A 24,334-nucleotide genomic window follows, 5' to 3' on the forward strand; every position below is an offset into this window, starting at 1 on the left:
GAGAAATAAAAATACCAAGTGATCACATTAACAGTGAATATAGTGTGCCAAGTTGAATGAAGCATAAATAAAGAAGTCATCTCGGTGAAAGGTAAGTTTAATGCCCTGGATGTTGACCAGGGAAAGAAAAAGATTTTCAATAGCACATTTCATGATCGCAGGGCAGGTCAGTACAGCCAATGAAGTATTTTTGAAATGTAGTCACAGTTATAATGTTGGAAACTTTGACAACCAATTTGTGCACAGCAAACGCCCACAAAAAGCAATATGATAAGGTCACTGGATTTGACTCTGTTTCCTCTCCACAGATGCTATCAGACCTTCTGAGTTTCTCCAGCAGTGCCAGTTTTCATTTGGTTTCAGATCTCCAAATCTGCAATCCTTTTGTTTTAATCTACTTTTGTAAAGTTAGTTGAGGAATAATGGTCACTGCATGGACATAACTCCCCCAATCTTTCAAAATAGTTGTTCTGAAAAGGAAATATAGAATCATAGAAGTCTGCAACTAGAATAGACATGGACAATAATCTTACCAACAGCAAAAGAGCATGCTCAGTTGAGAAGGACAGATATTTCGAAGCACTGGAGCAGAACAGATGCAATAGAGAAATTGGGTGAATGGAATTCACCCCTTGCAGGGAGTGTATTCCTTAACCAACATCTTAAGAGTACTGATCAACTGGTGATACATTTCATTGCTGTATGTAGAACTTTGATGTAGAGGTGCCGGTGTTGGACTAGGGTGGACTAAGTTTAAAAATCTTGCAACACCAGGTTATAATCCAACAGATTTATTTGGAAGCACTAGCTTTCAGTGCATTGCTTCTTCGTTTGGTTGCCGTAAAGTGCTTCATCAGGAGCGCTGCTTGATGAAGGAGCAGCACTTTGAAAGCTAGTACTTCCAAGTAAACCTGTTGGACTATAACCTGGTGTTTTGAGATTTTTAACTTTGTAGAACTTTGGTTCATGCTGCATTTCTGATATTACATCAGTGGCCATGTTTCAAAGAGTGCTTCATTAACTTAAAAACAAAATTGAGATGCTGTAAGACTTTGCGAAGCATTTAAAGATGGCAAGTTAGTTTTGTTGCTTTATGTCCAAGTTCCTTGACGTTGTACATATTTTTCCTTCATTTATGATGCTTGAAGTCACTTGAATTATTTACAGTAATTCGTTCAATTGACAAATTTAAATTGGTACAGGGCTCATGGAAGGAAGATTCTATAAATTTAGTTTTGTGTAATTTTTTTTCTGGTCTCCCAGTGACTTTTTCAGTTCTGATTGGTTTTCTAGTGACCACTTGTGTATTTCCCTCTGTATGTGAGCCAATACAAATAGTCTTTGTTGGCTTTGAAAGCTAAAGTAACCCAACATGTTTCTATTTCGATCAGTGGTCCTTGGGAGCACTTACAGCAAAAGTAAGAACCCAGTATATTCCCTTCTAAACAACTGCTAGGCCTGCACTTAATTCTCTGTCTAATTGCAAATTGTGTATCTGCCCTTCCTACACTGTACAGCTGTCTTGCAGTACATATACCTGACAAAGCCATGAGGAAATCTCCAGGTACCAGGTAATTATGGCTCATATTGTCTTATGAGAATTTACTACTGATTTACACTAGTTGCAGCACAGCAAATCCAGTTCAATTGGTGGTCCCTAAAATATATTATCCCATTTAAAATATTAAAGCGGTCAAAGAAACAAAATTCGTAGTTTCTGTTTAAATTATTTTCCTTCCCTGAAGAGAGGAGGGAAAACCAAACTGTAGGTTTGTAACATTTTTGATCCACTAAATTGACAACTTCCAGGGACAGTTCATACAACTGACAATCCTGGAACAGTTCAAGAAGTGTCCTTTCTTGTGTAGCAATTTTTTAGTATTGAGGATGATACTTTTCAGGTCAGTGTGAGGAAGCAAGTTTAAATTCTATCACCTTAAAATTGAATTAATATATAAGGTAACCATTTTGATTAGCCAGTATGTAACATTTTACATACGCAAAAACAGAAATTGCTAGAAAAGCTCTGCAGGTCTAGCAGTATCTGTGAAGAGTCTTCAGAGTAAACCAGACACTAAATGTTAATTCTGATTTCTCTGCACAGATGTTACCAGTCCTACTGAGCTTTTCCAGCATTTTGTTTTTGTTTCTGATTTACATCTGTAGTTCTTTGTTTTTATTTAGTATGGAAAATGTTTTACATTGTCCCTCATGAAAGTTAGAAGGTGGGGTTGGATTAAAGCTCCCAAGTTTGATCTTTTAAAATAAATATGTATAATTCGTTATTAAAACTAAATTTAGATGCTAACACTTGAAGGACAAATGGTATGTTTAGGAACATGAACGGAGTATGGAAACGCATCTTGGTATGTCTTAATTGCTTATAAATATTATTGTGTAACTTAAAACTTTGAAAATTTAAGTTTTTTTCTCTTCAGAATGCATTCTAAAAGGGTAAGGCTGTTGGGTTTTCAATAAACTAAATGTTAATTCACAAGAGTCACCTACATTTTACCAGATAACAGATGTTAGAAATAGTCATTTGGTAGCACATAATTTTGAGGATTGCTGAAAAAACATATTTCTTAGTTTTTGCTTGGAACAAAATAGAAAATTTAAAAAGAAATGTTTTAACCTAGCTGATTTAAAATATAATCACAGTTTCGCAGTTTTGTCAGTCCTCTTAAGTGGTGCATTCCCTGTAGCAATGTCTGTATCAAATTTTGAGTCTATTTGTAAACCGATCAGATTACACTTTTCTCATACATTACAAATGTTTTTCCCTTTTCCATTGGTATTTCCTGTGAGTTGTCTAGCACTCAGCAGGACAAAATTTCAACAAAATTTATTATTTTCAGCAATACTCAAACAAAGTGATGAATATTAGTCTAATGTGCATGTAATCAATTCAGAATATTTCAGATTACACCATAATTAAAATTGGGTTTACATAGATGTGAATAGTATAGAATCTTGTCAAATTTTCTTGAATTGAGTAGTATTCATACACAAGTAATCTACTTTGTATTTAACTGAAATTGACACTTCTGGCACTTCAAGTTACTTTCAAAGAAACTATGAAAATTGTATTTCGAGGTCATTTGTGTTAAGGCAGGGACAATTGTAAAGAGTTTCGTATACATTATTAAAATTGTAAAATGAATCATGCTCTTTATTCAGTGCCTGCTTTTTATTTAATTTATTTAAGTTGATTAATAAATAGCAGTTGTCCAAAAACAAATTTTGCACCTTTACCTGTTTAGCTTAGATGTGTTTAAAATTAATATTAGCACTAATATGTCACATTTGGATTGTCACTGTGAATTGTTACTGTGCGGTATTAATGTGGCCTGTGCTTTATGTTTTGTGCAATGTTTTGGAAAATGTTCTTAGCTTGTTGTGATTGCAGTACCCTGCCTGGAAAAAAAAAGAGGGTTGACTCTTTTATTACTTGTTTAGCGGTAACGTCACATTTCTACTAACACAAGCTTGAGGACTTAATGCCATTTTAATACCGTAAATTGGAAAGGAAAATAATTGAAGCTCAAACTGTGAAAGTTGTTCCTTTTTGTTTTGCAAGCAACTATCACGGGATAACAACTGCAAGAAACATTTAACACAAATATTGAACTGTAACATAAAGCTCTTGCCATGGCCACTTTAAAAGTGCAATCAAACATTTACCCTGCCCTACCAGAACTGTAACCTTTTGTAATTTTAAGCAATAACAGCCAGAACTCAAAGACTTAAACAATGAGAGAAGCAGTGATGTTACCCAAGCAAGCCTGTAATAAAGGAGTGGACCCTTCCCTTCCATAGCTGTGTGCCAGTCTCTTGCGTCAGCTTACCATCGTTTCATTCCATCCATCCTAGGAGACTACAGATAAACACTGAGGAGCATGTGAAACGAAGTGCTGAATTTGCAGATGGTTTGCTTTCAAAGGCCTTGAAAGACATTCAGTCAGGGGCATTGGACATGAACAAAGCAGCCATACTTTATGGAATACCTCACCAGACTTTACTTCTCCATTTGGAAGCCTTATCAGGAGGAGCAGCTCCACTGAAAAGTAAAACCAGAGATACCAGAGAAAGCTGTGTCTCGAAGACCTTTGGGGAACCTAATGCTCTTCTACAGAAAGTTGCATTATGGGCTAGAGCTCAGGCAGAACGTAGTCCTGATCAATGCAGTGAGCACCGAAAACTTACTCATGTTGAATCCTCAGAGTTGAAATTCCCCACTGCTTCCAGTTACCTCCATCAATTAACCCTGCAAAGAATGGTTACACAGCTAAAAGAAAAAGATGGCAGTCTTCATAATGAAAGTGTCAGTAGTTCTTTTGTTCAGTTAAAAATCCCTCAGGTACGAGCAAGCTCTGTGCCCAAGTCCCAGCCTGACGGCTGCGGTCTCTTTGATGTTATGTACCAGGTATCAAAAACCTCCTCACTGCTGGAAGGATCAGCTCTTCAAAAACTCAAAACTATCCTGCCCAAGCAGAGTAAAATTGAATGTTCCTTACCGTTGACTCATTCTAGTGTTGATTCCTACCTACTGCATGGAGACCTTCCTCCATTATGTCTTAATGTAAAGAATGGCACAGTTGATGTGACATCTGAAAATGATAGTCAGGATCATATTAGTCTGAAAGACAGTAAACAGCCAAGGAAGAAACGGGGTCGTTATCGGCAGTATGATCATGACATTTTGGAAGAAGCTATTACGATGGTAATGAGTGGGAAAATGAGTGTCTCTAAAGCACAAGGAATTTATGGAGTACCTCACAGCACTTTAGAATACAAAGTAAAAGAAAGATCTGGGACACTGAAGACACCACCGAAGAAGAAGCTCAGATTAACAGACACTGGGTTGTTCAATATGACAAATTCAGGGACAAGCAGCTCCAAAAGTAGCAACAAGTCTACATAAATCCTCTTAAAAAGGGATGCAACTCAGATGGATTTCACTATACAGTAAATGTTAATTCAAATAGTATTGTAAAACCACCCTTTGGCCTTCAGGCAAAGCATAGTTTCAAGCAGGGATTGGACTGTACCTAAAAAGGAATATGCTTAGTACAGTCGCATGTGCTAGTTCTCATCTTAATGCTCTTGTAGAATAAAACTAATTGTGATTAGATAAGTTGATGTCTAGTAAGGAAAATGCCACATAGGTGTTTTCAATTATTCAGTTGTAAGACAAATAATAGTCACATGCAGCATTATTTTATAGGATTGGCTCCCTGAGCTCATGTCAGGAATTCAAATAAACTGACCAGTCTTACTACCTAAAGTAGGTGACAAAATTCAATTCTAAAGTATGAAATCAACCTACTGATTTATTTAAAAGTACAGTGCAGAATGTGCTATGTTTAAGTCCTGGCTATTTTGTATGCGTTACACAATTCAGATGTACATGTCAAATTATTGAGTAATGCAGGCATTCATTTCACAAATTTAAAATGCAAATTTTAGAGGGTGTCAACAGAAGTTGACTGGTTAAAGCATAGTGTGTTTTCGGAGCTGTGAAATTCTGTACTTAATCTGTCCTGGCGGAATATTTATTTATTTATTTATTTGCGTCTACTATTTTCCCAACCCAGTAATCTCCCCAATCCACTTGTAATATGATACTTAAGCAAATAGTGTCTACTGTTGAATCTCCTGCTTTCCACTGAGTGGCTTCACAAATTACCATGAAGACTTTGCTTTCCCTCCTTCCTGTCCACTCTGCAGGAAATTCTGCCCTCACACATAGCAGGTGCACACGCACGAGCACCCCAATTATTGATGCAAAAAACAAACAAAATTTGCAACCCTATGATGGGAGATGAAATGTAATCTTTCTGCACATGAAAAATTTGAGCAGTTCCACCCCCCCACCTTCCCGGCAATTATTTTATTCTATAGATTTAATTCTTTGCCAATTTTTGGATACCTATAATTTGTGGACAGAAAAACTAAAATTTCATGCATCTCCAGCATGGGGGTTGGGAATGTAGCAAATTCCTAAACATTGCTCCAGTTTTGTGATATCTGAAAATTAAAAGTGCACACATTAATAATTGAGAAATAGACTAGTGCGAAAGGAATGACTAACAAATTGATAGAGCACTGTATAGAGCATGATGCATAAGATGCACTGAAGAAGCCTGAGAATAGTATGTTTTGTTGCTCTTAGTCTGTATTTAATAAAATAAATTATATAGTACATTGTCACAAATTTGCCATTTCTCACACTCCCAAGACCGAAATTTACTCACTGTAAACTTACCTGCTGCTAAGTGTTCATCAAAGGCTTGGTAATTCAAGTTTCACAAAGATGTTCCAACCGTTTCAGTTTTTCTATCCATATAGATTGAGTACCAAATTCAGCAGTTGCTTTTCTTCTACTTTATAAAGGTAATCCAATCATTTCAGTTTTTGTGTGCATATACATTTTCATTCGGAGCATGAAGTTCAGTTAATTTTCAAGTTTTACAAAGGCAATCCATCCATTTCAATGTTTGTATGCATTATCATTTTGTAAGTACCAAATTCAGCAGTTGTATTATGAGGTGGATTTAATAGAAAGTAGCTTTTGAATTCAGGATCTCAACATAATTTGGTAAGAAAGAAAAGCTTTGAACAGTTTTAGGATTTTCTTGTGTTACTGATCCAGTTTTCTAATTTTGTGACTTGAATAGGGCAGTTATTTTTAAACTTTGTGTGAATCTGTGTTGAAGGTCTTGCCTTTGTAGTTCATACTGAAGTTTTTAGAAACAAAGTTGAAAAATTTTGTTCAGAATTCTAAGGATCAGATGAAATTAGCTTTTCTCTTTCAAGTGTCATATAATATGAAAAAAATGATTGGGCTTGCTCTGTTGGCTACTAAATTTGCAGTATAAATGAATCAACATTTTGCTAATCTGCCATAAAAAGAAAGTTGGTGTAATTCAATCAGTAATTTTTAGTATTTGCCCACAGTATGAGCTAAAGTTAAAATGCTGAGCAAGCCCTGACATAGTACTAAGGATGTCACGATATTATGGTAGTCATGTAAAATATGGTCGTCATTTCTGTTCATCTCTTGCTACTTTTACATTAGGACCAATAGTAAACTTGGCGTGTGCAACAGAAAAATATTTTTTTTTAAGTCAAACATTGCAGTGGTTTTGCAGAACAAAAGTTGACAAATTTAGAAAATATGTAGTGAGTAAATCAGTTTTGGGTTAATTATATAGAATGTACCAACCAAAAATAGGGAAAACCGGTTTTAGAGGATCACTAACATAAATTGAAATAAGCTTCTAATTGGGGGAAAATTTTGCTTTGTGTTTTTAATTTTGTAGGAACTGAGTCTTTTGTAAATAACACAACTTTTGCCTTTTAATGATAAGGCTGATTTCTGAGACATTATTGAACTATCGTTCCACTATCCATTTTTAATTGGAATTTTTCTTCATATTTAATATCGTGACAACCAACTTTAGTACTTAAGAATGTTTCTGGAAAAATTTTGTATTACAAAACAGTGCCTCTGTTTTTAGAATTACTGCTCAGTAATGTTTAAACCATTTTCTGGTAAATAATGGGGAAATTTTATATTGTATATTATGTTTAGTAAAAATGATTTTTAGTTTACAAAGTACAGATTATCACTTTTGTTTTCAAATTGCAGTACAGTATTTCCATTATCACAGTAATCTAGCTAAACTGTGTGGCTGCCTTGATTTTAAAAATTGGTTAATGTAAAACTGATTTTAGATGATTAGTTATATTTATGCATAAATCAATTGCACTATATTCATGAATTATTTATTACAATATTTTCTAATGAAAGCAAATGTTATCCGGACAATGTGTCTTGTGGTGTTAAACATTTACTGTGATTCTGTTTTCTTATGATGTGTTGTTTAATCCTCAATCTGTACAGATTTCAGCTGTTTTAATTATTGTGTTTATAGGTTGTAATTTGTAGTAAAGCACTTTGATGCTTTTGCACATAAAATTGAAAACTAAAATATGGTGAAGTTGTCTTTTTTTTGTGCATAGCAGATGGTAAAGTTATATGGACTGGTACTCCATTATTCTAAATCTTAGTAAATAGCTAAGAAGAAAGAAACAAGTAGTTGGAGCTAGCTTCCAATGATTAGAGCTTTACTAGTAAAATACCCCTATATCAAAGTCTTTTCACTGTGCTATGAATATGTTGCCAATGTGTGTGCACGTTTTTATTAGTAATCTGTACATTTCTATTCCCCTTAGCATAGAAACCTGTTAATTATTGTTTTTGCAAAAGTTGTTTCTATTTCCTCTAGAGATGAGGGTTATAATTTCCATAGAGATCCTCCTGTTATGCTACAGAAAATTTGGTGGAATTCTAGAAAAGACGGCTTGGGCAGTTTACAAGGATTTGTAGCAAAGTTATCAGGATTGCAAAAAAATTTCTGCAGAAAATTTACTTGAAGTGAAAAGTAGACAAGCCATTTGAATCTATGCGTCATCTTTAAGACATTAGGAATTTCCACAATATAAATTCAGAATTTTTCATTACACAGTAGCAGATAAGATGGATGAGTCAATTTGGTTGTGTCAGTACAAGGCAATTTTTTTGGTTTTTGACAAAATTGCATACTCACCTATTGAGAAAATCTGTGCAGATATTCACCTTTTAACTAGTCTTTCTCCTCTTCTGTCAACTCTAATATAATTAAATAACAGTTAAACATACCTCATGTAGATTTTGGTATATTTGTCTAAAAATAAGCTATGTCATGGTAGCGGTCGGCTGGAGGGTAAGTTGAATTGTTAAATTTTTTTGAAAAGTATTCATGGAAATGGGTCAGATTTTCTGTGACTGTCCATAGTTTTTCTTCTCCCATAATATTCCACTTTTTTGTTTTGCGAACGCCTACTCTTGTTTTACAGCCATTGATAGTATAGTATGTCAGCTGTGGTTAGATTTGGTTGCATTGTCACCTTGGTCCAAGGTTATGTTCAAATCCCACTCTCTCAGGCTCGAGTAGAAAAATTGACTGCCTCTCCAGTCAAGTGTGGGAGTGAGGAACCATTCAAAGTGAAGCCTTTTGGATAGGATGTGAAATTGGGGTCTGCTCTTCACGATTCATGTAAAAGGTCCCATAATAGTACTTTGGAAAATATAGAAGAATATTTCCCCATTGTCCTGGCAATTACCTTTGTTATTTTGGATGTAATGTTTGCAACATAATTTGAGAGAAGAGCATGTCTCCGTCAAGTACAGGTGCTAATTCAAACCCTGGATTAGTGTGATGTTGCTGAAATGTAACTAGTGGAATGCCACAGGGATCAGTGCTAGAGCCTCAACTATTTATGATATTTATTAATGCCTCACCTGAAGAGATGGGCTGGCTGACTGTATTGTGGCTAAATGTGTTGACAATACAACAATAGGTAGGAAAGCAATTTGAACAGGATGCTATAAATCTGCCAGTGAGTGTTTGATTTTGATTGGTGACGGAGTCCACAGATGAGGGGAGTAGGCAAGAAAGTGGAATTAATGATCAGCTGTGTTTTTGTCTCAGCAAATGAGATTTAGAAACAGTTGATTAGACCATGCCCACCAACCTTTTTTTTAAAAAGTCCAATCGTTTAAAGCAGCCTTTCAGCCATCAGTAATCAATCCAAGCTTCACATCTATCATTTCTGCCTTGGAACTTACTGACCACAATTTAGGAAGCCCTTTACTCTTTTGTACTTTTAGAATATAAGACCATCAGACAGAGGAGTGAAAGTAAGGCCATTCGGCCCATTAAGTCCACTCCGCCATTTAATCATGACTGATGGGCATTTCAACTCCACTTACTTGCACTCTTCCCATAATTCCTTGTGAGATCAAGAATTTGCCAATCTCTGCCTTGAAGACGTTTTAACATCCCAGCCTCCACTGTGCTCAATGGCAATGAATTTCACAGGCCCACCACTCTCTGGCTGAAGAAATATTTCCTCTTTTACATTCTAAATTGACCCCCTCTAATTCTAAAGCTGTGCCCACGGGTCCCCGCTAACAAACAAATTCCCAACGTCCACCTTTTCTAAGCCATGCATCATCTTGTAAGTTTCTATGAGATCTCCCCTCAACGGTCTAAACTTGATGGTTGAATACAATCCCAGGATTCTCAGCTGTTCATCGTATGTTGGGCCTACCATTCCAGGGAATCATCTGTGTCAATGTTCGCTGGACACTCTCCAGTGCCAGTATGTCTTTCCTGAGGTGCAGGGCCCAAAATTAGACACCGTATTCTAATGGGACCTAACTAGAGCTTTATAAAAACTCAAAAGCACAATGCTTTTTCATTCCAACCCTCTTGAGATAAATGACAGCATTACATTTGTTTTCTTAATCACTGACTCAACCTGCAAGTCAACCTTTAGAGAATCCTGGACTAGCACTCCCAGATCCCTTTGTACTTTTGGCTTTATGAATTTTCTGACCGTTTAGAAAATAGTCCATGCCTGTATTCTTTTTTCCAAAGTGCAAGACCTCACATTTGCTCATGTTGAATTTCATCAGCCATTTCCTGACCACTCTCCTAAACTGTATAAATCTTTTTGCAGCCTCCCCACCTCCACTATCTGCCTGTCTGGCTAACTTTGTATCATCGGCAAACTTCGCCAGAATGCCCTCAGTCACTTTAATCCAGATCATTAATATATAAAGTGAACAACTGTGGCCCCAATATAAAGCTATACTGGTGGATTTGCAGAACATGGTATCAAATAAGTGAATAGGCCTTTGAGGAAAATTTGAAAAAGGCAGATGAGAAACAGTTTGCTGAATTAAGATCTTCCAGATGTTGACACAACCAAGACTTTAAGAAACAGTGACCTGTCAAAGTTGTTAGTGGTGCATCTACTTGGAAGTTTGGTGCTGTCTTACTAGACGTATTGAACAAGTGAACTGGGTAAACTAAATTATTGGTAAGGTTTTAATCCTGATCTGTGCAAAATTGATGAATGTCAGGGAAGTAGCAAGGACACGGCAGTGAGCTTGCATATATGCTGGAGCAGAAAAAAGACACTAGTATATAAAGGTCGGATTTCCTCTGAAATATTTCATAAAAGAATTAAATAAAAGGCAGTATTTAACACTCTGTATCCCTCTACTACACTATTCTGTAGATTTAAATTATGACTTATGAGAAGGCGGGGAAGGTCTAGCATTTGTTCAATCGTATCAGTTTTTCAGAGAAGCCGAATAGGAAAGGCATTGAGGTTTAAAAATAATCTGCAAGGATTTCTCAAGTCTGCAGAGAGATATAGATCAAGCAAGAGGACAGATGTTTGGCAGCTGTAATATGTGGAACAATGTGAGGTTTAGCACTTTGGCAGGATAAATAAAGGAGCAGTAAGTGAAGAAAGACTGCAGAAAGCTAAGGAACAGAGGGATTTTGGAGTTTGTTCCTGAATCTCAAAAAGCTGGCAACCAAGTTCAGCTGATAATAGGGAAGGCAAATGGAATGTTAGCCTTTATTGCAAAGGGAATGGGTGTATAAACGAGGGAGATTTTGCTAAAACTACATACCATTAGTTGGATCATTGCTGGAATACTATGTACAGTTTTGAGCCCCTTATCTAAGAAAAGATATACTGACATTGGAGGCAGTCCAGAGAAGGTTCATTCAGTGGAATAAATATATAGGACCTATCTTTGAGATGTTGAGTAGGTTGGGCCTGTACTCATTGGAATTTAGAAGAATGAGAAGTAACGTTATTGAAGCATTTCTTGGGGTCTTAAGGGTAGGTATGTAAGGATCATTCTTCTTGTGGAGAATCTCTGACAGAAAGTATAATTACAGAAAAATGGGTTGTATAGATTGAAATGCAGGGGCGGGATTTCTTCTGAGGGTAGCAAATCTGTGAAATTTGTTTCAGCTTAAGGGCTTTTAAGGCTACATTGCTAAGTATACTGAAAACACAGATTTTTAATTTGTAAGAGAATAGAGAGTTATGTGGAAAGCCAATAAAGTGAAGTTGAGGTTCAGTCACAGTGGATTGCACGTCATCCTCCTTTTTTTTTACAATTTATGGTTTTATAAATATCTGATCCCAATCAAATTGTGTTGTTCAAAACATTGATGCATTTTTGAGATGTCATTTGGGGATTTTTTGATAAATATCAGCTGGTTAAAATCATTAGGAAGCCAAACTGAATACAAGCAGCACTGGGCAATACCCCTTTTAAAAAAATGATGTATTTGTGAGAATTGATTAATACATAACTTCAGTTCTTTATTTTCCTTTTTAAATGTAAATAGTGTGATGGTAAAATTAATTGTTGCAAGTATCCTGTACTTTTTATCTAACTTCTACCGAGCAGGATGCTGTAAATATACCAGAAGAGGCGATCACTAGACTATTAATTTAGAAAGGTGAAAGTGAGGACTGCAGATGCTGGAGATCAGAGTCGAGTCTGTGTTGCTGGTAAAGCGCAGCAGTTCAGGCATCATCAGAGGAGCAGGAGAATTGGCGTTTTGGGCAAAGGCCTTTCATCAGGAACATCAATTCTCCTGCTCCTCGATGCTGTCTGACCTGCTGTGCTTTTCCAGCACCACACTCTAGACTATTAATTCAGAGACCCAGGTAATTTTCTGGGGACCTGTGTTTGAATCCTGGCCATGGCAGATGGTGGAATTTGAATTCAATAACATTAAGAATCTAATGATGACCATGAAATTGTTGATTGTAGAAAAATCCATCTGGTTCACTTACATAAACCAGAAAATCTGCTATCTGTACCCGATCTGGCCTACGTGTGACTCCAGACTCATAGTTGAAATAACTACTGGCCTGGCCAGTGTTGTCTACATCCCACGAATTCATTTTTTTAAAAAAATTAGCCAATTGGTCTGTTGGCTGGATAGTTGATGTTGCCACGAAGGTTGTGCATTCTTCCCCCTTGCCCAAGGCATAGTGACCCTCAAATAAAACCCACACCAGTCATCTCTTGTCTAATGATAGAGGACTGCAATGGTACTGTGTAGCTGTGGCAACTTGGATAATCAAGTAGTGCAGGCAAATGCTCAGTGGGTATAACCTCAAATCCCACTTGGCAACTAGTGGAATATGATTTAAATCAAATAAATCGAATCACTGTGGCTACGAGTGGAATTTTATGTTGGTTAATGAATAAATTTGATTTTTAAAAAACTGAAAGCAAGCCATCATTGGTTGTTGTAAAAATCCATCTGGGTTACTAATGTTCTCCTAGAAGGAAAATTTGCTGTAGGCTTATAGCCTAGTTCAGACTCCAGACCTATTATAATTTGGTCGACTCCTAAGTACCTTCTGAAATGTCCTCGTGAATCCTCTGAAATGTCCTATTTGTAATAGTTGGGAAAGGACAACAGATGTCTCAACAATGCCCTAGTCCCATGCAAGAGTTCTGAGAAAGGCAAATTTTATTTGACTAAGCTGATTAAGTTATTTGAGTTGACCTTTTATGTGGAGCTTCAAATATTATCTGACAAAGTTCTGCATAGTAGACTCATTTAAAGCCCTAGGGATTAAAGTGGCAGGAATTGCATGATTATAGAATTGGTGAGGGGCAGAAAGTGAAAGTTTAATGAATAGATGGCAGGCAAACTAGAAGAAATTGTGCAATGGTGTTAGTATTTGGACCACTGCTTTTTGCTAGTATACTTCTAGAGTTTTCTTTTGCATCTGTAAACTTTGAAGCTGTGAAGATGAAAACTGAATCAGGTAGACATAAATGTATGGGGAATGTTAAGTGACCCATCTTGGTCGGAGGAATGCAGAAGGGCCATGTAAACTAAATGGTACAATTTTAAAGCAATGTTGAGAGTCTAGAAGTGTATGTACATACGTCCTTGAAGGTGCCAAGATAAATTGAGAAAGCACAGGAGACGTGTATGTGATTCTTAACATTAAAATTGAGGCATAGAAGTTACAAAACCACCAGTTTTTTTTTAAAAATGTAGTTAAAAATGTGCTGGGGACAATATCTCCACTATTGTCATCTGTTACGGTTACACCAGACATAAGGGGCTTAAATTACATGGAGATACTGGAAATTAAGGATCTCAGAGCAGAGAGGGTCAATGGGAAATTGGAAAGTGATGTTCAGAGTCATGAAAGATTTTGACAACTAATGAGAAACTGATCTTTATGGCTGAAAGTTGGCAACCAGAGGACTCTGAAGATAATTAGCTAAAGAGTGAGAAGCAGCATGACTATAAAACAAATATATAGTTACTTAAAATTTACATTCTTTTACACCTGAAAAGATGATAAACAGATTCAATGATCTTTAAAAGATTTAGAACTAGCCAGTGAATCTATACTTTTGTAATTTCCTTCCTTTGCAGATAATTTTCAAAGGGCCAACAGCTATATTGCTCCTGATCTGTCTTTCTAAGGTCTCATTGCAAACATTGATTTTATAAATGTATTTAAATCTGATCTGATGCCTTTAACTTGTGCTGATTTGATTTTATTTTAATTGATCAGTCATTTTTTGAGGACTTGTTTAGTTTTTTTCCTTTTTTGTTTAAGTGTAACCAAATTGCATAATTTCAACATTAACTAAGGACTTCTCCTTACAGAGCATTGTAATAGGTTTCTGAAGTATTTATGCAAGTAACTGACAGTTTAGAGACACAGCTTCTGATCAAGAGACCATCACTTAGCATGAGGTTGAGTAGTAAAACAAAGAACTTTTCGCGTTCACCTCTGTTCCTGACATTCTTCTCTTCTCCCCGTTCTCTTTCTTACTCTTTCCTCGACATTCCCTCCCCTTTCCCCAAACCCTGCACTATTTCATTGCTTTCAGCAGCTTGGTGGCAAGGGAATTGCTGAGAAGATGCATCCCTGATTAGGAGGCAGCCACTATGCGGTAAGATTTAAAGATAGATTTGCTTTTGGATGCAATTTTATATTGATTTGGACAGGAGAATTTTTGCATGCATATGCAAGCTTTAATTCATTCTACAATGTTATTCTAATCAAGTAGAGTCATTGTGCACTTTATACATACCTGAGATAATACAGCGTTCAATTTAATATTTTCTCAGTTTCATTCTTGTAATTTTTGTGCTGATAACATTTGTCATTACAGAACCGAATTCTTGATATAAATATGGATGAAAAATTAAATGTTGGGAATATATAGTAAGGAAGAATAATGGTGGGGTTGGGGGTTTGGAAGATACTGATCCAAACAGGAGTTGGTGTTTAAAAACTGGAAAGTAATGATAACTGGTTGATTTGTAACGGTTATTTCAGTGAGATAGTAAAAATATATTACACCAAAAGGAAGTCACTGTTTTTAGAGTTGATTTCTGCGAGAAAGGCTGCAAGAGAAAAATATGAAACTGGCTGAAACCTCGGTTTAGCCAGAACACTACAGTAATCCAAAAGCATGGAAAAAGGAGTTGAATGAGGAATTGGGGTAGCAGTCCAGATTTAATCTGCAGACTAAAGTGTCACCAAATCTGCGTTTGGTTTCCTTACTGCAAATGAGCTGTAAATGGAGGTACTAGGTTGGAGAAGCTACATGAATTGGCTCATATAGAAGAAGGATTTACTGTCGAGCATGACATTGGATGTGGTGAATGGCAGTTAATGCTGCATGGGAAAAGTGTCAAAGGCAGAACACTACTCGTGAGGGTGGTGGAACATTGAAAATTATCCAAATGTGAATGACCTACTGTAAGTGGAGGAGGGAAGGAAAGAGTCTGTAGGGGGTCCAGGTCATGTAGTTTACCGAAAAATGATCTCATCAGTAGAGACGAATAGGATGAAAGATAAACTCAAAGGTGACCAGAAAAAGGGAATATAAAGGCTATTAAAACTGTGAAGATTACAAGGTATTCTAACACTGACCAATAGCATAAACAGGTGAGAACAAAGACCTGACTTGAACTTGTTATAACAGTGTTGGGAGCCTAATTAAAATTGTATCTGGCTTTAGTGGCAATTGATAACTTCCTCCGGGTAGAACAATTTTTATAAAGCAAAACACTACAGAAACTGGAAGTCTGAAATGAGCACATAGTTGGGTAAATTCAGCTGGCAGCATTTGTGTAGAGAGAAGTTCACATTTCAAGTGTGAATTAATGACTCTTCAAAAAAGAAAAGGGTTGGAAAATGCAGCTACTATGGTTGACAGAGGCAAAGGAACAGATGTAGGTGGAGGCCTAGTGTTAAAGGTATGTAGTTAATTGGGGTGAAAGAGAAATAAAAATCTAAAATGTGTGTAAATTTAAATGTGCAAGTTTGAAAAGAAATTATTTGAAAGAGGTCAAAATTGTTGAACATAAAGTATCAGATATATAGATGTAGTTGTTGGAAATGCCTTAAAGTGAAAAATAGAGAAGTTGTATAGGAGAAATTGGTCAGCTGTTTTTGTAACTTAGGTAGCTGACTCTGTAGTTGGGATATGTAAAACCAGGGAGGAAATTTCTTGAGAAAATGAGTTTGTTGCAGAGGTGTCAGGTTTAGTATTTGGAACCATGATCTGAGAAAGAGAAATTTGATGTAATTGTTTAGTTGGTGGGAGGTCTTTTAGCTGCAAATGATGTAACCTTTGTTAGCAAACTGATACTAGAATTAAATGAGCTATAAATCCATAGGATATTGGGAAAGAAGCCAAAATAGCTAATATTACAGAAATGGATTTCAGTTGAACGGTTGAGGTCCCTGAGAGTTGAGATGATTTAAACAAGAAAACATCCTGATCAAAGTGAAAACAGTTGGACAAAATTTTTTTTTTCAAAAAATTGTTCACTAGTTTGAGCTTGGGATTTATTGATGTAGATACTACGAGCATTTGCTGACAAAAAAAAATTGATGGACATTTCCAGACAGGGTGAGATTAGGAGGGGGAAGTTTGCTTCATATTGGTGTTGCTTGAGGATCTTGTGCATAATACCTGAAAAGAGGATTTTTTTTATTGGAGGATGGACAATATGGATCATTGAACTGATGTTGCACAAGCAACTTGTTAAGAACTTGCCTGCAGTGCCACGTAGGGGATAGCATGAAATGGAATTATTGATGAGCATGAAAATCCTAAGTAAATCTAGAGGGGATGAAACTCGATACAATGATCTTGGTAAATACAACTAGTATTTACTTTGGTTATTTGAGCAAAAATGTGAAGTCTGTGTGCAAATATCCTGCATGTCTGAAAACTAATAAATGGGAAAACCCTGTGTTTATGTGTAAAATGCATCTTACTGCAACTTGCCTAATTCTGTGTTTTACATAACCATTTAAATGAATATCTGTCCACAAAACTAGCTTTATTCCCAACTCTTAAAAATGCTTTATATTACATTTGGTGTGTCTCAATTTTGTAACTAGAACTTTAGGCCCAGGTCTGAAGATTGGACAATATTTTTTAAAAAGCCAAAATATTACTAGTGAGGAGAGAAAAGATAATACAAGCTAGCTAGAAATATTAACAGATGGCAGGAGTTTCTATAGATTTTAAACTCAACAAAGAGTTGGCTCGACAGAAAGTGAAAAATAAAGTGATGATTATCATCAAGCTTTCAACCAACTTAAAGAAGTGAATCATGGATAGTTGGGAACTGATGGATACATTGCCTTTAGATTTCCTGAACCTTATGATAAGGTGCCCCAGCAAAGATTATTGTGGAAAATAAAAACTCATGTTTTACGGTTATAATGAAATGGCATGGATAAAGAATTGGCTGCTACTAGTCAGCATAAGTCATTTTCTGGGTGGTAAAATATAATGTGTAACATGCCACCAGAATCTGTGCTGCAGCCTCAACGTTTTGTAATTTCATATGTGACCTGGTTTAGGGAACTAAGAATATGATTGATAACTTTGTTGATAATGCACAGATAGCTAAGAAGTTGAGGGTATAAAGAGGCTGCAAAAGGTTTTTTATAGGTTTTTTTTGAGTGGGCAAAGATCTGGAAAATAGAGTATAGTGAAATTGTCCATTTTGACAGGCTGAATAATATATTAAAAAAGTGAGTTTGCAGAACTCTGAAATGCAGTTGGATGAATTGCAAAAGGTTGCCATTCAGATACCGCAAATTATTAGCAAAGGTAATTGTGTTATTGTTTCTTCAGGGGAATTGAATACAAAAGTAAGGAGTTTATGCGTTATTTAAATTAGGCACCAGTGAGACAAGTTTGAGGTATCATATATAATGTTGGATTCTTAGTTTAAGGAAAACTATACATGCATTCGAAGCAGGTCGGATGAGGTTTACCAGACTAATACATGAAATGTGTGGGTTGTCTGCTGAGGAACGGTTGTTCACAGTAGGTATGTATCTGCTGGCATTTTGAAGAGTACAAGATAAATGAATTGAGACATACAAGAGAATGCGGTAATGATTCCTCTTATGGAAAAATGAAGGGCTAGGATTAAATGTTTAAAAATAAGTGCTTGACCTTTTAAGACCCAATGACCGTTTATTTTGAGCATTGTGTGCTTGGAATTCTTCCTCCAGAAGTTGGGGGAATCACTGGCTTTAAATTTTTTTAACTCAAAAGTGGATAGACTTTTGATATGCAAGTGATTAAAAGGCCATTAGTGATGGGCAAGACTGTGGAGCACTCAGATCAGTCATGTACAGGCTTAAGGTAGTAAGATATTGGTGCAGCAGGAGCCATTCAGCTCCACAGCTCTGTGCTGCCACTTGACAATATCAAACCTACCTGCCCTAGGCCTCAACTCAAATATTTCAAAAGTCTGTCTTTTTTTAAATGCTATAATATATCCTCCACAGCGTTCTCCAATAGAGAATTCTAGGCATTCATTATCCTCTGGGAGAAGAAATTCCTTTGCATCTCAGTAACCAAATAAGGAGACATTCACTTAATACTATGTCCTTGAGTTCAAAATTCTCCCACTCGTGGAAGCATCTTCTCAACGGCCATAATGAATAAAAGCCTAAGCTGTTCAGTCGTTCTTGAAAAGTCAACCCCTTCATCTCAGGGATCAGCTTAGTCAACCTGTTTTGAACAGCTTTATATTTCTTTAAATACAGGGACTAAAACTTTTAATTAGGCATCATCAACACCCTCTGCATTTTAACAGATCTGCCTGTTATTAAAATCAAACCCCTGAGCAGTGAAGGCCAAAATTCCAATTTAGTTACTTGCTGTAGCCAAATGCTAACTTGTGTTCCATGCATAAAACACACATCCCTCTGCGCTGCACTTTTTAAAGCAATGCTTGCCATTTAAATAAGTCTGGCTTTTGATTCTTCCTATCAAAGTGCACGACTTCTCACATTTCTACATTAAACTCCGTCTGCTAAGTTTATGCACGCACTCAACTTATCTAGATCCCCTTTCAAATTTCTGATGTTCTCATCACATGTTCTCCTACCGACATTTTTTTTCTCTATCAGCAGCAAATTTGGATAGTTTGCCATCTGGCTGTCCACCAATTCATTAATATAGATATTAAATAATTGAGGCAGTAGGACTGATTCTTGTGGGATTCCACTAGTTACAGATCCATTATTCCCAAATCTATCATCTTTGTGTTAATCAATCCTTAATCCATGGTAATCGATTCCATTCTTCCCCACCCCCAATACTATGAGCTCCTATCTTCTGCAAACGCTTTTCATTGTTGTACTTTATTGAATGCCTTCTGGCAATTCAAATGCACTACATGTACCAGTTCCCTATTCTCAAAATCCATGTTGGCTCTGTTTTGATTGTGTTAAGCTTGTATAATTATCCTGCTGTTCCATTCTTAATAATGGGCACTGGCATTTTCTCTAGGACCTTACCTGTGAGTTCATATATAGAAAGCAGTTCAAGGCGCAGTTACCAGATGAAGAGGGCCACCACTTCAATGTGACTTGCATTGTAGAGTAGTGGTAAAAAATCAGTACAAGTGAAATGAAGAATGCATGAACAGTGGAAGTATTATGTCTTTATTTCTAGTGGGAAGGAATGGTCTAATGCCTGAACTAGCCTTCTTTTCAGATTCAGTATAATTGCTCACTTGTTTCTATTGCATCTTCTTAGGCTGCCTGTGGAACAAGAACCATGTGGAAAAAGTACAGTTGCAATATGCTCAGCCATCCTTGTTGAAAACACTGCTGTTAATTTACTTCAAGGTGTTAACCGATCATAATCATTGCATCACACAAGGCAGCCAATGGGCCCATCTGTGCTGACTCTGCATGGAATTTTCCATTCTGTCATATTCCTCCATTCTATAACTCTAGCCCTGCAAGCTTATTTCCTTCAAGTACTCATTCAGTTTCCTTCTGAAATCATTCTCCGCCTTCACCACCCTGGTGGTGAGAAAGTTTTGTGATTTTTCTTTCATTATGCAAAGAGTTCTATCTCTTGCCTCTCTGCATCTCTTGCCCAGAATCTTAAATTTGAGAGTCTGTCCTTGTGCCACGAGCAAGTGGGGATAGTCTTTTGCTTAACTATCTTGTCCACAAAAGTTGTCAGCTTGTACCTCCCTTCTCAGTGTGTTGTATGTATTTGACCTTGAAGAATCACAAAGAATTCCCCTGACATGCAACATCTACAGCTCGCTCTTATTGTTTCATATTTTCCATTGACATTATGATCAAAGCCTGGCTTCACTAATTAGTAAATTAATCCTTGAGATGAGGGAGCTGTCTAGTGATGCAAAATTGAGTAAATTTGTTCTCTTCTCGAATTCAGAAAAATTAGTGGCTTTCACAAGGCTGAGGTAGACACTTTTGCCTCATGGAATCAAAGGGTATGAAGTATGGGCAGGAAAATGGAGTTGAAGCCCAAGATTATGTGAAATGGTCGAACAAGCTAAACTGGATATGTTGTCTACCCCATTTCTATTTCCTGTATTTTGCTTTCCTTACCTTTTTTGTCCTTGATCAAAAGTACCTAAATTATATTTGGGTTATCTAAATGCTCCAGTATCACCACACTATACTCATGGTGTATCTTTACTTGCGATGCAGAATTATTCCTCTATTTCCCTTGCTCTAAGATGAACAGAATCCTTTTTATTTCTTAACTTTATGCAAATGAATCTTCCTAGCCCCTTTAGGATATTCCCTCTTGCCGACACTTCAATATGTTCTCTAATCAGTATTGCCACCCCACACCTTTTCCTTCTTTATCTTTACTGAACATTATATATTCTAGTGTCCACTTCTCACCATATTTAAATCACAATTCTGTTGTTTTCATAGTGGCTATTGTTGTTCATAGTTTATCAACTTTATTCATCACATTTTGTGCACTTAGATACATGCATTGTATTTCTGCCTTTGTATTCCTTGCAGTGTTTCTTAAACCATTTTCATTCTATACTAGTTTAGTTTAATCCCTCCATAAGTTCATTATTGAGCCTTATTACAAAGACATTGATACCACCCCTTTTAAATTTGAAACCAATAAAAATCTGGAATTAAAAGTCTAATGCTGAGGGTGAAACCATTGTTAGTCGTCATTTTTTAAAAAAATCCATCTGATTCACTAGTGTCCTTTTGAGGAAGGAAATCCCCATTCTTACATAGTCGAGCTTATGTGCAACTCCTGACGCACAGCAATATGATTAGCTCTTAACTGCCCTCAAATGTCCTAACAAACCATTCAGTTGTATCAACATTAGGAAAGAAAAAAGGAATGAAACCAGACAGACCACTTGGCATGAAGTATGACACCATTACCAACAATAACAAATACAGCCTTATCGGTGCTTCATGTTCCTCCTCTGTAACATCTCAGCGCCCGTGCCAAAATTGAGAAAACGGTCTCAGACTGGGACAAGTAACAGCCTGATGTAATCATACTCATAGTATCATACTTTATACATAATGTTCCAAACAACATTGTTGCTGTTTCTGGGTGTATTCTGTCCTACTGCAATGATTAGACCCAGGAGAGATGGCAGCACAGTCAGGAGGGCTGTCTGATGTCGAGCATGGGCAAGAGAATATGTAAATTATCATATACTGCCCTCCCTTGACTAATACATCAGTACTCCTTCATATTGAGCACCGTTTGGAGGAAGCACTGAGGATTGCACGGCACAGAATGTAGTTGAGGTGGCGCACTTCAGTATCTGTCATGAGTGGTTCAGCTAAGCCACTCAAGTTGAGTTAGCACCTTAAAGGGCAGAGCTGGATCTGTGGCAGGTTGTGAGGGAACAAGCAAAGGATACTTGTTGTCTTCCTCACTAATCTACAGCACCTACTTGTGATAGTATCAGCGAGTGTGACCACTGTATATAGCCCTTGTGAAGAGGAAGTTCTGTCTTCACACTGTGAGCACACGCATTGGTGTGTTGGGTGGCACTATCACCCTGCTAAATGGGATAAACTTCAAACACGTAGCAACTCAAGATTGAGTGCCCAAGAAGCATGTGGGTCATTAGCAGTGATCAAATTGAATTCCTAACATGATCTGCAACCTCATGGCCCAGCATATCCCCATTCTGTCAATGCCATCAACCCAGGGTATTAACCTTGGATCAGTGAAAATTTCAGGCAGGCATGTCAGGAGCAACACCAGGCATACCTAAAAGTGGGATGTCAATGTGGTGAAGCTGCAAATGAGGGCTACATCATGTCAAAAAGCATAAGCAGTCAGTGATAGACACAGCTAAGCAGTTTCACAAACTACAGATAAGTCCTGCCATGTCCAGTTGTGAATAGTAGTGGACAATTGAACAACATGCTAGGTGATTTTCAGTGCAAAAGACAAGTGCAAAGTATTTGTATCAATCTTCGGTCAAAAGTGGCTCTCTTCAGAGGTCTTCTATCACAGATGCCAGTCTCTAGCCAATATGATTTACTCCATGCAATATCAGGGCACAGGATACTGCAGAGTATAGGCCCCGACAACATTCTGGAAATAGTCCTCAAGATTTGTGCTCTAGATCGAGCTGTGACCCTAGACAAGCTGTTTAGGTACAATTACGACTGTACATTGTTGAGTATATGGAACATTTGTTACATGGAGTACACGAAAAATAAGACCAATCCAAACCTGGCCGATTGCCATCCCATCTATTTTTTTATCACCAGTAAAATGGGATGTGTCATCAACAGTGCTATCAAGCAGTACTTGCTGATAATATTTGATGTTCAGTTTGGGTTCCACCAGGGTCACTCAGTTCTTGACCTTTTTACAGCCTTGATTCAATCATGGACGAAAGAGCTGAACTTGAGGTGAGTGCGAGGCTGGCCTGAACATCGACGCCACACTTGACTGTGTGTGAGCCCTAGCAAGTGAAGAGAAATGGTTGTGGTTGTTGAAGCTCTGTCATTTCACTGTTTCAATGACCTTCTCTCCATCATAAGAGCAGAAGTGGGGATGTTGATTGCTAAATATTGCACATTCACTAATTAGAAACTGAAACAGTCCATATCCAAATGCAACAAGACCTGGACAGTATCCACCGTTGGGCTGACAAATGGCAAGTGTCACAAAGGTACCAGGCAATGATCATCTCCAACAAGAGTCATTATCAAATGACATTCAGTTGCCGTTACTGTCACTGTACCCCCATGATTAATGTATTGGGGGCTACCACTGGGTAGAAATTGAACTGGACTATGCCTATAAGTAGTATGGCTACAAAAATAAGTCAAAGAATCCTGCAGCAAGTAACTCCTCTCCTGACTCTTTGTCATGTTACCATTTGTAAGGCCAGTGATGGAATGTTCCCCCCCCCTCCCCTTACTTGGATGGGGACAATTCCAATAACATTCAAAGTTTGACGTCATTCAGGGCAAACCAGCCTGCTTGATTATTTGTTTGTTTGTTGACAGAGTAGTAGCAATACGTACCATCTTCGAGATGCACTACCATCTAGAAGGACCAGGGCAGCAGATACATAGGAGCAGCAACACCAATTGTGATTCTGACTTTTGAAATATATTTAATATTGAATAGCTTAACGGGAAGTATTTGTATAATGAGTTTTGTAAATCTGTGAAATTGGTGTGTTTCAGTGACAAGGGTGGCTTTTATATTGCTTTATTAATGTCTTAGCAATAAGTTTGAAAATTCCAAGTAGCGTCAATGACTATATTTTGAATGGTTAATCACAGTAAGTTATTGAGCAGTGAATCAAATCAAATTTTTAAATCATTAAACTTTGCTTCTCAAAATCAAAAAGTAATTTGAACGTAGCCCACTGACTGCAGTTGGAATCTTCAAAGCCAAGTGGAGAAATAAGATGGATGGATAATATATATCAAATTGAAAGATAAGATTCCAATTGCATTGCAACTTTTCCAACCAGAATTCTTAGGAGAAAGTAATTTCTGCATTTCAGAAGTATTCAGTTACATTACAAACATTATAAACAGTAATAATTGTTTTACTGAGCCAAATGTA

The 24,334-nt window shown here is 37.0% G+C and overlaps 1 protein-coding gene across 7 annotated transcripts in view; it reads left to right on the forward strand.

Moving 5' to 3' along the window:
• lcorl (ligand dependent nuclear receptor corepressor-like) overlaps positions 1–24,334 on the forward strand; it is a 116,073-nt gene that overhangs the window by 72,174 nt on the left and 19,565 nt on the right. Inside the window, exon 7 of one of the 7 annotated variants that reach the window (XM_060825346.1) lies at positions 14,810–14,869. The exons of 5 other annotated variants lie outside the window; for them this stretch is intronic. In XM_060825346.1, the coding sequence (XP_060681329.1) occupies positions 14,810–14,852 (43 nt within the window). In that variant the 3' untranslated portion in view covers positions 14,853–14,869. Of the gene's footprint in view, positions 1–3,873; positions 6,678–14,809; positions 14,870–24,334 lie in introns of those variants that run through there. One more of the 7 variants, XM_060825337.1, reaches the window with a different exon arrangement.

This window comes from Hemiscyllium ocellatum, chromosome 1 (genome assembly GCF_020745735.1).
Source record: "Hemiscyllium ocellatum isolate sHemOce1 chromosome 1, sHemOce1.pat.X.cur, whole genome shotgun sequence".
In the NCBI taxonomy this organism is placed as follows: Eukaryota; Metazoa; Chordata; class Chondrichthyes; order Orectolobiformes; family Hemiscylliidae; genus Hemiscyllium; species Hemiscyllium ocellatum.